The 14,888-nt window shown below is 45.4% G+C and overlaps 1 protein-coding gene and 1 long non-coding RNA gene across 3 annotated transcripts in view; both read right to left on the minus strand.

Moving 5' to 3' along the window:
• LOC108388483 (acetyl-CoA acetyltransferase, mitochondrial) overlaps positions 1-7,475 on the minus strand; it is a 31,607-nt gene extending 24,132 nt beyond the window's left edge. The window contains exon 1 of one of the 2 annotated variants that reach the window (XM_037020255.2): positions 7,323-7,475. In XM_037020255.2, coding sequence (XP_036876150.2) covers positions 7,323-7,382 — 60 coding nt within the window. In that variant the 5' untranslated portion in view covers positions 7,383-7,475. The remainder of the gene's footprint in view (positions 1-7,322) is intronic. The other variant, XM_037020259.2, reaches the window with a different exon arrangement.
• A 2,325-nt stretch (positions 7,476-9,800) lies between these two features.
• LOC118972576 (uncharacterized) lies at positions 9,801-14,105 on the minus strand. Its single transcript, XR_012132508.1, has 4 exons — positions 13,882-14,105; positions 11,402-11,471; positions 10,764-10,848; positions 9,801-10,389 (listed from the first exon to the last, which is right to left on the minus strand). It is a non-coding gene; the product is annotated as an uncharacterized lncRNA (long non-coding RNA).
• Positions 14,106-14,888: the final 783 nt, after the last annotated feature.

The raw sequence follows: 14,888 nt of genomic DNA on the forward strand, positions 1-14,888 counted from the left end.
AAAAAAAAAAAAAAAAAAAGCAGTTACTGTGTGCTGACCTCCAATGAGTTCTGCACAGTGGTATAGAGGGCATGTCAAAGTGTGGGCAAAGGGTCTGTTTGTTTCTATGCAGAAGATCAAGGCCTAGCTTGGCTACCCAGAAAATGAACTAAGATATGATATGAGGAGGAGCTTCCGGCATCAGCACTCTCTGGAGGATTTGTGCCAGGGGATGATCATCAAAAAGCCTCCACAGGGATCCGGACGATGCTGTGGTTGTGGCTGCATCCAGCCCACCGTCTCCTGGACTTGCCATAGGAATGAGGAGGGAGATGTCTAGGCTGGCATGTGCATACAGTGAGACAACGAATTTGACCGGATCTGTACTGTTGGAACTCAACCAGGAGTTGGGAGGGGTGCAAGTTGTAGCACTGCAAAATCTTATGACTATAGACTATCTACGGTTAAAAGAACATATGGGATGTGAACAGACCCCAGAAATGGGCTGCTTTAATTTGTCTGATTTCTCTCAGACTGTTCAAGTACAGTTGGACAATATCCATCATATCATAGACAAATTTTCACAAATGCCTAGGGTGCCTAAATGGTTTTCTTGGCTTCACTGGAGATGGATGGTAATTATAGATTTGCTTTGTTTATGTCACCGTATTCCTATTATGTTAATATGTGTGTGCAAATTAGTTAGCAGTTTAAAACCTATACATACTTAAGGTACTCTACAAGAAAATATGTCAAAGAAATAATCAATCCTCCCATGTTTCCTTCCATATGCTACATCTATAGCTTTTCTTCTTCCTTCCTAATTACAACCCTTAAATAGAATTCGTGCCTCATATCGAATTTACCGAGTATCATAATTCCTCCAGGTGGTAAAGATACCTCGAGACAAGTGCTGGGCATAGAAGCCACAGGGCATAAATCTGCAAAGAAGTAAAAAAGCTAACCTTTTCAAACAATATGGCTTCTCTGTCACTTACCGACTTTACATTTCCCTGTATGGCCCCGGAAGATGACTGGTTAGCCAGAGACGGGTAAGATTCCTCAAGGGAGGAACAACTTAAGACAGGCACAGTTGCAGGGGGGCCATCAGGTGAGAATTTGGGGATCAACAGAGGTGAGGCTCAGAACCTCACCCCCCCTGCTTTGAGAGAAATTTTCTGCATCCGTGGATGGTTTGCTGCCCTTGTCTAGCCTGGATTAATACTTAGTCCATAGGCCCACACCTGATCATCTGATCATCTAAATTTGCCCTCTTACAGCACTAAACTATGTTTTCTACCTTTATCTTGCATCTACCTACCACTTCAGCATTTTATTAAAAATAAAAAAAATAATAATAATAAAGGGAGAAATGTGGGATAACATATAAATCAAGTACAAAAATCAAACGAATATTCATATTTGACCTGATTGTTTATAGGTCATAATGCGTGATCAAAACTGAAAGTTTCTGTGATGAATGCCCTTGTACTGTTCACCATGTAAGAATTTATTCACTATGTAAGAATTCGTTCACCATGTAAGAACTTGTTCGTTATGGTTCAGAAGATTGGAGACTGATGAGAATTAGGCTTGAGATGGATTAATGATTGTACATTGAGCATTGACCCCCCTATACTGAATTTTATTGTTGTTAGTTAACAACCATTTGATCAATAAATATGAGAGATGCCCTCTCAAAAAAAAAAAAAAGTTGGCCTCTGTTTTATTTCAACCTTTTTATTTCCTTCAGACCTGCACACCTCTCACACTGTGCAGACCTGGGGTTCACCTCTGTATGATCTCTCTCTCTCTCAACATAATGCCAGCTTCCTGAGAGCAGGACTCTCTTTCACTGCTCCATCCCCATCACCTGGCCCAGTGCCTAGTGCTCATAACCCTCTCAGTAAGTGATAAAATCACAGTAGTCAGGACACTGAACACAGGGCATAATAAACATGTGCTGAATGACCACAACCAGGTAAGTCTGATCTGCCTATCACAACCCCCTTTGCAGGTTGGCTCAGCTACACCACCAGCTCTGCAGCCCTCAGATGACCAAGCCAGGCAGAGGGAGGCACGCCCACCTCAGCTTGCACAGCACCCTGTGCACAGTCTGATTTTCCCAGAATACACAATTTTGTAACCCTCAGTGGCCTGTCTCCCCTCTAAACTGAATTCCAAGAACAGATTGATTCTATCAGCTTTCTACCCTAATGATGGCAGGAGATGCTAAATAAACATTTGAACAAAGTCTGATGCTTGCAAGCAACTCTGAAAAACATTTCAGGTAGGTTAAACACATTATGAAGCCAGCAAAATGGATAGTGAGCTAGAGAGTTAAGGCCTATTTTACATAGGATGGTCAAGAAGGACTCCCTGGGTCCCTGGAGCCTCGGAATGAATATGATGAGTCGCCCTTGGGAAGATCCATGGAAAGAGCATTTGAGGTAATGGGGAGCCAAGGCCTGGAATCAGGAATGAGCTCAGCACGTGCTAAGTGCAGACAGAAGAGCAGATGAGCAGACTGCGGGGCTGGAATAGAAAAAAGGAAGAGCAGGCAAGAACTCAGGTGGCCGGTGCTGGGGAGGTGACAGAGGGGCAGGTACAGATGCGCCTGGAGTGTGGGGTAGAGGTAGAACCAGCCAGTGGGTATTAGCACTCGTATTTTATAGCTCAGACAACTAAAGCAAGCAGCCCAGAACCACAAGCCCAGTCAGCGGCAGAGCTGGGGCTTCAAATCCAAGCAGTCTGACTCTGTCGCATACACATGTATGTTTTTTACATACTGTACATATGTACATATGACAGTGTATCTTGGTGTGGAGGGTTCAGCAGTCGGTTCTCAAAATACCCTGTGTTTATGCATATTATTGTCTGTATAAAGAAAGCAAAATTCCCTTACATAAAATGGTGATCCCAAATCTGCATTTCTTCAGGCCTTTATAAAGCTCTCCAAGTATTAATTAGGCAAATTTCAGTCAACACTTTCCATTTTATGTATATGTTCATTTTATGTAGTTCATTTATATAATTCCTTCGTTAAAATCTTCCATAACCACTGTCACATTAAATTTTTATGTTGTTCATGCTCCCTCTGCATTGGGTTGAATCGTGTCCCCCAAAAAGAAAGTCCTAACCCCCTGTACCTGAGCATGTAACTTTATTTGCAAATGCTGTCTTTACAGAAGTAGTCAAGTTAAAATGAGGTAATTAGGGTCCAACGTGAATGCTGTCCTTATAAAAAGGGAAACCTTGAACACAGAGACAGACATGCACACAGGAAAGGTGAAGTGAAGACAGGGAGACCATGCAGACAGAGGACAGGACTGGAATAATTTATCTACGAGCCAAATGACTGCGCCTGCCGGCAAACCACCAAGAGTGAAGAAGGGGCAAGGCAGGACTCCCCTACCAGCAAGGGGCACAGGGTCCTGCTGACACCAGGATTTCAGATTTCCTAGCCTTCAGAACCGTGAATCATGTCTGTTGTCTTAAGCTGCCCAAGCTCTGGTATTTTGTCCCAGCAGCCCAAGGGAGCTGTTACACCCCCTCCCTGAGAACGCCACCACCCTCGGTCTCCAGGTGACACCACTCTCCCTTCTCTCTTCCTCACAGGCCCCACTTGTCCTGCTGTCCTCCAACAGTGTGTCTCCAAAGGCCCCGTATGAAGCCCGCTTCCCCTCTCCCTCTCCACGCTTGCTGTAGGTGAGCTCCTCGGTGCCCGTGGAGGCCACTGTCACCTACAGCTGGTGATTCCCAACCCCGTATGTCAGCCACCTCTCCTATGCACCAGACCTTTTTGCCTGACAACTCCAAACACAAGGCCTAAATTAACTCATCACTTTCTTTCCAGTGCCCAATCTGCTCCTCAGTGCAAACCTCTACTATCCACCTGCATGTCAGGCCAGGCCCCCAAACCTGTTCCTAAGTCCTCCTCAGTCAGCACCTCACAGCCAGTCAGCCATTAAGTTCAATACATTTGACTGCAAGACTGTGTCTTCAATCATCAATTCTTCTCTGTGTTCATCACCACAACAGATCACTGTCACTACTTGCTTGCTTCCCATTCTGACTGCTCTTCTGGACTGGGTGAGAAGTGCTGTGCCCAAAGTCGTGAATCCCAGAAGGCCACCAAGGAGCCAACACCAATGCAAAAGCAAAGAGCCTTTATTCGAGCTAGCTCAAGCTCAATCTCTCATCTACACCAACGCAGTGGCAAGATTCCAGAGAAAGAGAGCGCGTTTTCCCCAGAACAAAGGTTTTATGGGTTTCCAGGGCGGTTTCGGGAGTGATGGCCATGGCCCTGGCTGACTGGCTGGGCCTGGGGGTAATTGGGGAGTGATGAGTCGTGGCTTTGGTCAATTGGCAAGGTCTTGGGGTGGTGGGTGTACTTCTTGCTGACTGGAGGGGTGAGACCAAGCTCTGATTGGGTGAAATAGGATCCAGGTCTCAACTGGCTAAAATAGAATCTGGGAGCTTGCCCTTTCAAGAAGAAAGCAGACACAAGGAGTGTATCCATCAGGATTCAACCAGGAAAATAAAAATCACTCTATTTGAAACAGAATTTAATGCAGAGAGCTAAATACATGGGTGGTGGAAGAGCTTGGAGTAACAGGAGACAGGCAGGACAGAGGTCAGCAACAGGAGCTTTGGTTGGTAGGACAAAAGTCAGTGGCAGGGCCACCCAGCAGCAGCAGGAGCCAAAGAAGGCGCCACATGGCCATGAACACCACCTGAGGCGGAGGGATAGGTCATCCCTACTTCTCCCCTCCTGCTATTCGCTGACCTCCCAGCAGGATCTGAGCCCAGCCAGAAGCCAGCCAACAGACGTAAGACACTGCCGCCTGTCAAGGTCAGCCTGACCACAACAAAAACAGCGGAGATGAGAGAAATGAATCTGGGAGCAAACAGGCACAACGTAGAAAATTGTTTAAAAGTGAGTACTGAAAGAATAAGTTTGGATCAAAGCAGAGTTTCAAGGAGGGGATGGTCATTACTACTACATACAGGATAAAGGTCAAAAGGAGGAGCAAACGCACAGAAAATCACTGGTATTCTTCACTTGAGTGGCACAGAAAGCTAAGTGGAGGTTTAAAGAGAAGTTCACGTAAATGGAGGTGGTGAGCAGGACTGAACCTCTGGCCGCAAGAAAAAAATGATCAGAACTGTGGGAAGGCTACTGTGGGTAAGCTGGGGTTCCTCTGGCCAGGATCCTCACTGAACTTAAACCACCTGATGATGTAACTGCCCTGCTGCTAGCCTACACTTTAAGCAAAAAAGCTATTATTGCTCTATGTAGAGAGCTCAGCCCAGTGCTCTGGGTGGAGGCAGAGACGCTAGTGCTCCACCTACCACCAGGAGAACAAGCGGGGTGACAGACCCTTTCACCCCAAGAACGTTCTACTGTCATTTCTTTGGTCACATTGAATCCATTGCGAACTTGCCCGGGGCTGAAGCCCATTGGCAATACAATGTAAGAGCAAACGGGGTCTTGCTTTGGAGTTTCAGCCATGGGCAAGTTTGCTATGGAGTCAATGTGACCAAAGAAATTGACAGCAAAACATTCTTTGGGGTGAAAGGGTTTATACCCAACTTTATTCCCATGGTGGCAGGTCAATCACTAGAATCCCATCCAGTCAGAGCAAGTCTGCATGCAGCAAGCCAGTCTCTGCCTCTAGGCCTCTCTACCCCCACAGCCTTCCCAGTCTCTGTCCTCAGCACTGCTACCACTCCAGCCTCTGCTCTCCTGCAGCCTTGCAACAGTGCCACGTGTCACCCAGAACACTGGGCAGGGCGCTTTATATAGAGTCAATAACAATGCATTGCCCACACGTGTGTAGTGAGCTAGCCAGCCAGGGCCAGGTGAGAATCCTGGCCAAAGGCACCTTCCCTTTATCCACAGCAACAAGCTCTGATAAAGGCCATACAGGTTTTTGACCATAACAGAGCCCTGTGTGTACTTGAAGGCAAAAGGGAAAGAGTGTAATGGGTGAGAGGTCGTTTCACACCAAAGAATGACACTGAATATTGAAAACCTTGTTAAAACAGATTTCTGAGATTCAGGAAATGACAGCTTAATTCAAGAAATAACCAATACAACTGATTCCTAGAGTTCAAAAAAATGAGTACCACAAATATACATTAACCTACAGCTCCGTTGTCATCATCAGCACATGAGTGTTAGATAGTGAACTCAATTAAAACTGAATTACGAAGGTTCTGCACCTGTTTTTAATGTTTTACAAAGAGCACCTTGTTCACCTGATTCGTCTAGCCAAGGCTGGTTGAAATCCATGACACTTAATGGCATTTCCATGGTTGAAATCCATGAAACCTAATGACACTTCTGTGATTAGTAATGACTTCTCAAATCCTTCCATGAAACTAACAAATATGCTGAAGAACTCACCTTTCCTGGAAACCTACTCCTTCTCACTTGCCTAATATCAGTCACCCAAGATTAGTTCTAGGTTCTTCCTTTTCCCTTAGCTGCCCATCTTCACTGCGTCAGTCGTCAAGTTCTACATTTACTATTTCACAAATCTCTTGCACAATGCTTCTGCCCTCCACCTCCCATGGCCAACACACGAGCATGTTACTTCACACTCCGACAAGTTTTCTCTGCACTCTCATCCTCCCTAACCTCTGATTAGGAGAAAACAAAAATATTAAGTCTCCTCTACTTGGGTCAAATCCAAACTCTTACAACATGACTGAATTTCAAAGCTTATTACCCCAACCAACCTGGAAAACTCACGCTTCATCAACGACACCCTGAAATCCTCCTCCTCCCTCCTTGGGTTCTGCCAGGCCCTAAATCTAAGGTGCAGGCTCCCTCGCTTCGATGTAAGAAGCAAACTCGTTCCTTACAAAACAAACTGAACCTAACAGCCAGAGGAGGCACACGCCTTGCACAGCCTCAGTGTGTAAGCTTTACTCATCTACCGAGTACTACCTATTTCTTGTATTATTCCGAGTAGACGTTTATTTTCCCTGCTGAGTTCGAAGCTCCAGGGAAGGCGCATCCTTTCATCATCACGCAGTGACTCCGCCTCGCAGACCCAAAGAGGACAGGAAAACAGATCTCTGGATAGCAGCGCACGGTACCAGGTGTTGGGAAAAGCTCGCAAGCAGCCCCGCGGCGCTGGGACAGGCGCGTCCCCGCAGGGGGCCAGGGACCGATCCCGGGCCTTCCTGCGGGCCGAGGGGCCGGCAGTGACCGGCACGGCGCGGACGGGCCTCGGCGGCAGAGGCCAGGGCCGGGAGCCGGCCGGCTTCCCCGAGGCCTACCCTGCAGGCCCGGAGGGTCGCAGGGGGGAACGCGCACCCTCCCAGCTCACCTGCAGCAGCCTGCGCAGCAGGGGGCGGGCGCCGCGCCGCAGGGCCGCCTGGGCAGCCATGGTCGCCGAGCGCGGAGTCGGCCTTCCTGCACGGAGACGCCGGCGGCCAGTTCCCTGCGCCCCGCCCACGCCGAGGGCCGCCCCGTCCTCCTCCAATCGCAGCCTCGGAGGGCAGGGCCGGGCGCCGGGCCACCGAGCAGTCCCAGGCGGGTGCCGAGCTGGCCGGGGCCGGACGTGGCGGTGGGAGCTGGTCCCCAAGCCGGCGAGCGCCTGACTCGCTGCTGGTTCCCGTTTCCCATCACCTTTGACCTTCCGAGGCTGGTGGTTTATGTGTAACCTGAGCCGCTTCTGGTCACTGATCTTGCTTCGCTCACTTATACTCACCGCACTACGAAGGAAACTCGTTAAAGTACTTGTATGCAATCCAATTTCCTTTTTAATTTATGACGAGGCAGTTCTGCAATTCTTTTGGGAGGAGGAAGATAAGTAATTTTACTGAACGATTAGTAAGGATTATATTAATCCTCACTGAAACTTCATGAATTAGATGCTATTATTATGCACCCCTTAACTAAGGACGTAATTGAAGTACAAAGAAGTAAACTTTTTGTGCGTGATCACACAAAGTGGTAGATCTAGGATCTGAACAGACATTATATTGCATTGCTTTCCTCTACCTTTTCCCAGAGAAAGGTATAAATGATAACTATAATCAGCCTCACATTTTGGGAATCCTGTTACTTAGCTTTGAATGTTCAGCTGGAGACAACAAATCTGACCTTGTTAACTATTTTCTTTTATGTTGATGGTCATAGAGAAGGTAAATAAGTGACAACATACAAAGTGAACATTTCAACTGAACTTACTAGGGGCCAAACCCATGTTTTTCCTAAAGTAAAATACCCACCCATAATTGTTTTAACTTCTTACTACCTTTTGTTCGCAGCTGTGGGAGGTTTTCAAAGTCGGCCTATACTCAGCACCACCCCGCTCTCCACAGGCTCTTCATTCAGTGTGTTTACACCTCCTGCCAGAGGTGGGGTCTGTGTTCCCTCCCCTTGAATCTGGGCACAGAATTGACTGTCCTGACAATGGGGTATGATGGAAGTGAGGTTATGTCCAGTCAGAAATATGGATAAAAAGCCTTCAGATGAATTTAGTTCCCAGCCTTCAATGCTTCCAGCAGAGACCCCAGACACCACCAAGCAGAGGCAAGTGCCCTGCTCTTTCTTGTCAAGGGAGGGCCTTGACACTAGGCACCCCCTCCATCCACACCATCAATTTCGCTCCTGAGAGCTTTCTCTCCTGTGTCCTGTCTGAATTCATGATCCACAGAAACAATGTGACAAAATAAATGTTTATGGTTGTTTTAAGCCAGCATGTATTGGGGTAATTTTTTTTTATGGAGCACCCCATCTTTAATTTCCTAGTCACCCTGAGCTGGTTCCTCGAGTAGCGTTGTCACGGAACCTGGACTGGATCGTCCGAAGCGGCACTCAAAGGTCTTGGACGGTGAGAGGGAGGCTTACTTCATACCGGTGGGCGCGGAGGAGCATGATCTCCAAAGGTCTGAGCCCTGAGCACAGGCAAGGGGAGCAAATTATACTTTTCTACTTCTGTATATGTAGCTCTTGGCGCGCATGGCAAGCAGGGCTGAAGAACCCAGAAGGGTCCCAAGGTGGGGCGGGGCTGAGATTCTCCTTTGGCCCTATCGGCCATGTTGGGTATTTTCCTTATCACTGTGTGAATTCTTCGTCTATCAGAGCCTTTATAAGTCAATAGATCAGCAAGTCCTGCCCCTTCCTTTGAATGTCACACCAGTGCCTTCTCTCATGCTGATCCTATTGTAAGCCAAACACAAACCTTTTCATACTAATTACTTCCATAGCTGCTGAAAGGAAATCATTACAATGTGTTATCCAGGCTTCAGCTTTGTGTGTGTGTGTCTAAGTGAAATGTACAAGATCTAGTAACACCTAACTGAAAACAAAAATGAATTTTTAAAGAAATAACTCAGAATATTAAACAGCTGGTCTGGCCTTATAAATAGAGATTGCCAGTTGGGAGAGGTCAGAGCTGATGACTAGACTGGGACATGAAACAGTAAGTAAAAGAAGACTAACATTAACAGTTACTTATGTAGTTCTTACTATGGGAGACTTCTTTCACAGTTTAATTCATGTAATTGTAAGATAAATTTTGAAGGGCCCCCACCAGTAAGATAGCGAACCTCCGGCTTCTCTTCGGGGGGTGGGGGGTCCTCGGTTCCCGCCAGCGCCACCTGAAGCCCAATCACCTCTCGCCCCCCTCCCAATCCCAGCACCTAGCCAATAGCCACCAGCCCTATAGAAGTAACAACACAATCACCCCATGCCCCTTCCTATATAACCCAGCACCTTTCCCTAATAAAGCGGATATCTCCGGTGAATTGCTGCTGTGTGTCGCTCCTTTCCTTTCAAATTTTAGCCGAAATAAGCAGACAAAGAGAGGCTACAAAGGGCCAGGTAGTTTATTTGAATGCCACTCCCAGGTGATGTTCTGCTGGTCTGGGTACTACAGGCCAGGGAAGTCACAGCCTGTCAGGGAGGTGGGGGCTTATAAGGGATTAGGAGGGGGAGGAGTGGGCAAGCTATCCTAGGGGATGTGGAGAGTATGATTGGCTAAAGGTGACATAATAGACAACTAGAAACTTTTTTTCCTTTCAAGAGGGAGGAGGCTGACATCCGGGTCTTAGTTGGCATATCAGAAGGATGGAATTCAGGAGGAACTGTCCCCTTTTCCATATAAGGCACAGACCTTGGGGTCTCGTCTGTTCCCCCCCCCATGGCATCTCTCTGTTCTGTTTGCATGTCCTTGTTTTTCCTTCCACCAGCCTAACATTCCAGCCTTTTGGTCATAATGAGCAACAACTCGATCTGGCTACTTCCAGGTGACAAGGGGCATCGTGGGGGTTTGAGGCTGGTATTAGGCCAAAGGAGGGGGTTCAGTGGGAAGAGGTGCATAACGGTGATGTAACATCTGGCTGGTGGGGCCCCGGGTCATCTGGGTTAGCCACTGTTGGAGGAACCTGAGGACACAAGGGGCAACTAAGAGTAAACCACAAACTGTTATTAAGGGGCCCAGTAGGGGCATTAGCTAGGCTATTATGGGGGACTGGAATTCTGGATCGAGTTTACATCTCAATGACTAGTATTGGGATTTAGTATAGATAAGACTGCATTATTGAAACAATACTTTTCTCTAAAATTACCCTCATTTTTATTAGAAGTAGCCAGATTAAGAAAATAATTAACAGTTGGCTTGATTATTTGCATAAGTGCAGCAAGAAGAGCAATTGATTACATAGGCTCTTTTAAATATGCTTTGCTTGAACTTTTTGTAAGGAATTTCAGATTGGACTTTTAAGGGCTTCTTGAGGCCAGAAAGCCAAGCCAGACTTACCATCAGGTTGTGCCTGCAGTACCTGTAGATTTGGGTTAATTCTTCTCTTCTTGAGGTTCCTAAGACATTCCTGAGGTTCCTGCACCTGCCGGGAAGTGACCTTCTTTACTCACCTGGTAAGGCTGCTGGGAACTCTGTAAGCAAGGTACCAGGTAGGTTCTTCTAAGGGGCTTTGTTGACTTTATAAAGTCAACCTGTTCCTTAAAGCTGTCTGTTCATATCTGAGTTTACACACATGTCTCTCAGGTATTACGTTCCAGTCAAAGCCTTGGTAATATAACCAGTGTTTTTAATTGGTCCTCTTACAAGGAAAGCAGATTCTTATTGAACTTGAGCAAATAAACATACTGCCATGAAATATAAAAATTGTCACTGAGAGTTTTTAAATTCTGGAGGGATCAGGTAGAGAGAAAGATAAAGTTTCAATTCCGCTTATAAAGGCAGTCATTTACTAAACTGTTGTCAGCTTAAGAGAAAAAGCTTAAAACACTTTATCAGCAACATTTGAAACAAAAAGCTACAAAATCATCTTCTTTAGTTTACTTAATCTTATGTAACTAATACTTGTTCTGCTGAAATCTAGTTCTTTACTAGCTTAAGAGTAATAAAACAGTGACTATAAATAATAAAAGACTTACAAATGACAATGGTTAAAGATCTGATGAGAGCTTAGTGTAAGACAGTTGACATAAGGAAATTCTGATATTTCTGTAACACAAAACATTTAGTAACAAAGTTTAGCATTATTCTTTTTGACAGTGCTTTCTAGGTAATTAAGCAGGTAATTATATATCAGATAAATAAGTTAAATTAGCCAAATACTTTCTCCAATGAGAAATAGTTCTTCTGACATGTTCCAGGGGCCCTCTGGAAAATATCAGAGTTAACTAGAGGTAAAAGTACCTTTTTGAATTTGGTTTTGGGAAGTTGTCAGAAGAAAGTTTCTTTGGCGCTTGCTTAAATAGGATTATAGGTTGCCATGAAGCAATACTTATCCAATTAACTAGAATGACAACAAAGTACTTCAAAGGCAAATAAAGAAGGTTACACAGTTGTTAGCAAAGTTTAGCTTTTAGTCCTTTTAATATTAAGATCTCATTTTCTTAAAGACTCTGACAACTCACTGAGACTTTAAGCATAAGAAACTGCTTTGATAAAACCATTAGAACTCTCTGCAATCTTTTCAATATTAAGAGCAGACTAACAGTTAAGAAAACTTCGTCTTTTCAACTGAAAACAAAATTCTAATTTTGCTGTGTACCTGATACTGAGACTCATTTGCTTTAATTTTATATAGCATGACCATATTAAATTCTTCTACAAACTTTTTACAACTTTCTTTTTACATTTAGATTTCTCCTTCTAAATAAACAGCTGTACTTTAGAACAGTTACTTTCTTTTATCAAAAGACATACTTTTTAGCATGCAGAAATGTTTTCCTTACTACTTTAAGTAGTTTTTATTAGAACTTAAAACTATTACTTTAACCTTCAGTGAACACTGAAAAATAGGCTACTGTAAACTGTTACACTAGCATTTTTCAGATTGATACATCTATAAATGTATATTATCATTTTTGGAAATGTGCTTTATAGCACAATTTCTTATTAGGCACAAAATATGTCTATATAACTTAGCAAACTTTAAGAATGTTGGTTACTACAAAAATTTTCAGGCTGTTTGCATATATATATACACACCATTATACATTAATACCATATTATTACTAAGATATTTGTTTGATAGGCTTGTTTACTTATTTTTAGCAACTATGCTAGATTACTTACAAAACTTTTACTGAATGTTAGACAAAGCCAAGCCTTTAAGCATTTTATTCTTAAAAGACTTAGCAGATAACACTGACTTAAATGACCTTAGGTAAACTTAGGCAGCTGATAACAACAAGGACATGCCTGCCTCAGCTAAAATCAAATTAGCATTAATGCTTAACATTTTTATCAGATTTTCTGGAAGTTTTGGAATGCCCAATTTTCACAAGCGCTTGTTTTTAAATAAAATATTTTTCATCTATACACCTAGACACACAAACATACAAACTGAGATACAACGACTACAGGCAGCAACACCCCCAACACAAAAACATATACACAGACAGACAAACTGATATAAAGACTTGAGTCACTGATATCCAATTGCCTTTCCTTCTCTTCAGCTTCTTGTCTGTGGCTTCTGGAACCAGAGGGCGGGAGGAGCATGTTCTGGTGGGGGAAGAGGGTGGTGAAGGTGGAAGGAGAGGGGTAGGGGGTGGTGCAGCCACTGTAAGAGGAGAGCAAGACAACGACATGGTTGAGAATGCAGGACTTTAAGATGGCGGCTACACGTGTGAAGACAAAGGACTTAAAGATCATGGTGGAGAGAGGGAGAGGGGATTGCGAGCTGAGGGAAGTGGGTGACTGAGGTCTTCTGGTGGATCTGAAAGGGAAGAAGGACTGAGCAGAGCAAGAGGCTGACAATCTTTAACTGGAGATCGGACTAGGAGAACCTGAGTCACTGAACACAACATAAAGGTCTGGGCAGGAGTGCAAAGTCTAAAAAGCCTGCACATATGGGATTTCACTCTACTCTCCACTCCAGTGGCAATAATTAATCAAGGTGGTGAGGAGGCTAAAATTGAAAGTTTCCTCAGGGGGCCAGCAAGATTGATTGTCCAAGGGATACTGAGGCCCGGCCTCAGAGCAAAGAAAGACTAGCTTCTATTTGTGAACTTTCCCGGACAAATATAGAGTAGCCAGATTAGAAATGAGACACCACATGGGGTCTGAGCCTCTGCTTTTGAGGGCTGGTTCCCCATGTCTGCGCCACTTCCCAACTAACCCTGCTGAGAGGAGCGCCCAGCATCCCAAGCACACCAAGTCAGGGGATACAGCCTGGGAGCCTGGGTGAGGGACATCTTCCAAACCGCAGGGCCAGGGGCGGGTATCCCGGATGCCTGCAGACATCCTGGGGCCTGGGGTAGGGATGTCTCCCATACCGCAGGGCCAGGGGTGGGCCAGATGCCTGCGGAGGGTGGGCCACCTGGACGTACGTACAATTTCTAATGGACCAGGTGAAATGGAGTTAGGGAGGGAAACAGACCGGGGAAACTGAAGGACTCACCTGAAATAGTCCATGTACCGGAGAGGAGGCTGAGGTCCCAGGTCGGGGAAGGAGGGGGCAGAGCCACCAGTGGCTGGTCAGGGCCCCACGGTCACACTCCTTCCCGGGGTCGGCACCAAATGTAAGATAAATTTTAGCCAAAATAAGCAGGCAAAGAGAGGCAACAAAGGGCCAGGTAGTTTATTTGAAAGCCACTCCCAGGTGATGTTCTGTGGTCTGGGTACTACAGGCCGGGGAAGTCACACCTGGTCAGGGAGGTGGGGGCTTATAAGGGATTAGGAGGGGGAGGAGTGGGCAAGCTATCCTAGGGGATGTGGAGAGGTATGATTGGCTAAAGGTGACATAATAGACAACTAGAAACTTTTTTTCCTTTCAAGAGGGAGGAGGCTGACATCTGGGTCTTAGTTGGCACATCAGAAGGATGGAATTCAGGAAGAGCTGTCCCCTTTCCATATAAGGCATGGACCTTGGGGTCTGGTCTGTTCTCCCCCTATGGCATCTCTCTGTTCTGTTTGCATGTCCTTGTTTTTCCTTCCTCCAGCCTAACAGTAATACTCACAAAAAGCCAATGAATTAAGAAATATTATTACCCACATTTTATAAATCAGGAAACTCAGATTCAGAAGTTACATAATTTGGCCAAGGCCACAGGGCCCAGAGTTACGGACAGAGCTGTACTCTGAGCCCAGGCAGTCTGGTTGCCAGATCTACGCTCTTCACCTCTATGCTACTTTTACTGGGAAGATTTGTGTTAGTAGCACAGAGGGTGCTTTGGCTTGGATGCTTCTGCCATCAGAGGCACTACCAGGAAGACTTGCCACTATGTTTATTTAACAGCAAGCTTCTAGACCCATTCAAAGAGACAGGGACAGCTGTGGGGAGAAGGACAGAACATTCACTGCTGAGCTACAGCAGACAGCTGCTCTTCAAACTAGACTTCAAAAAAATAAGAGCAGCTTCATCACTAATAGGAGCAGCAGATTTGAAACAAGAAAGATTTGAAAAAC

Source organism: Manis javanica, chromosome 6, assembly GCF_040802235.1.
Source record: "Manis javanica isolate MJ-LG chromosome 6, MJ_LKY, whole genome shotgun sequence".
NCBI classification, from domain to species: Eukaryota; Metazoa; Chordata; class Mammalia; order Pholidota; family Manidae; genus Manis; species Manis javanica.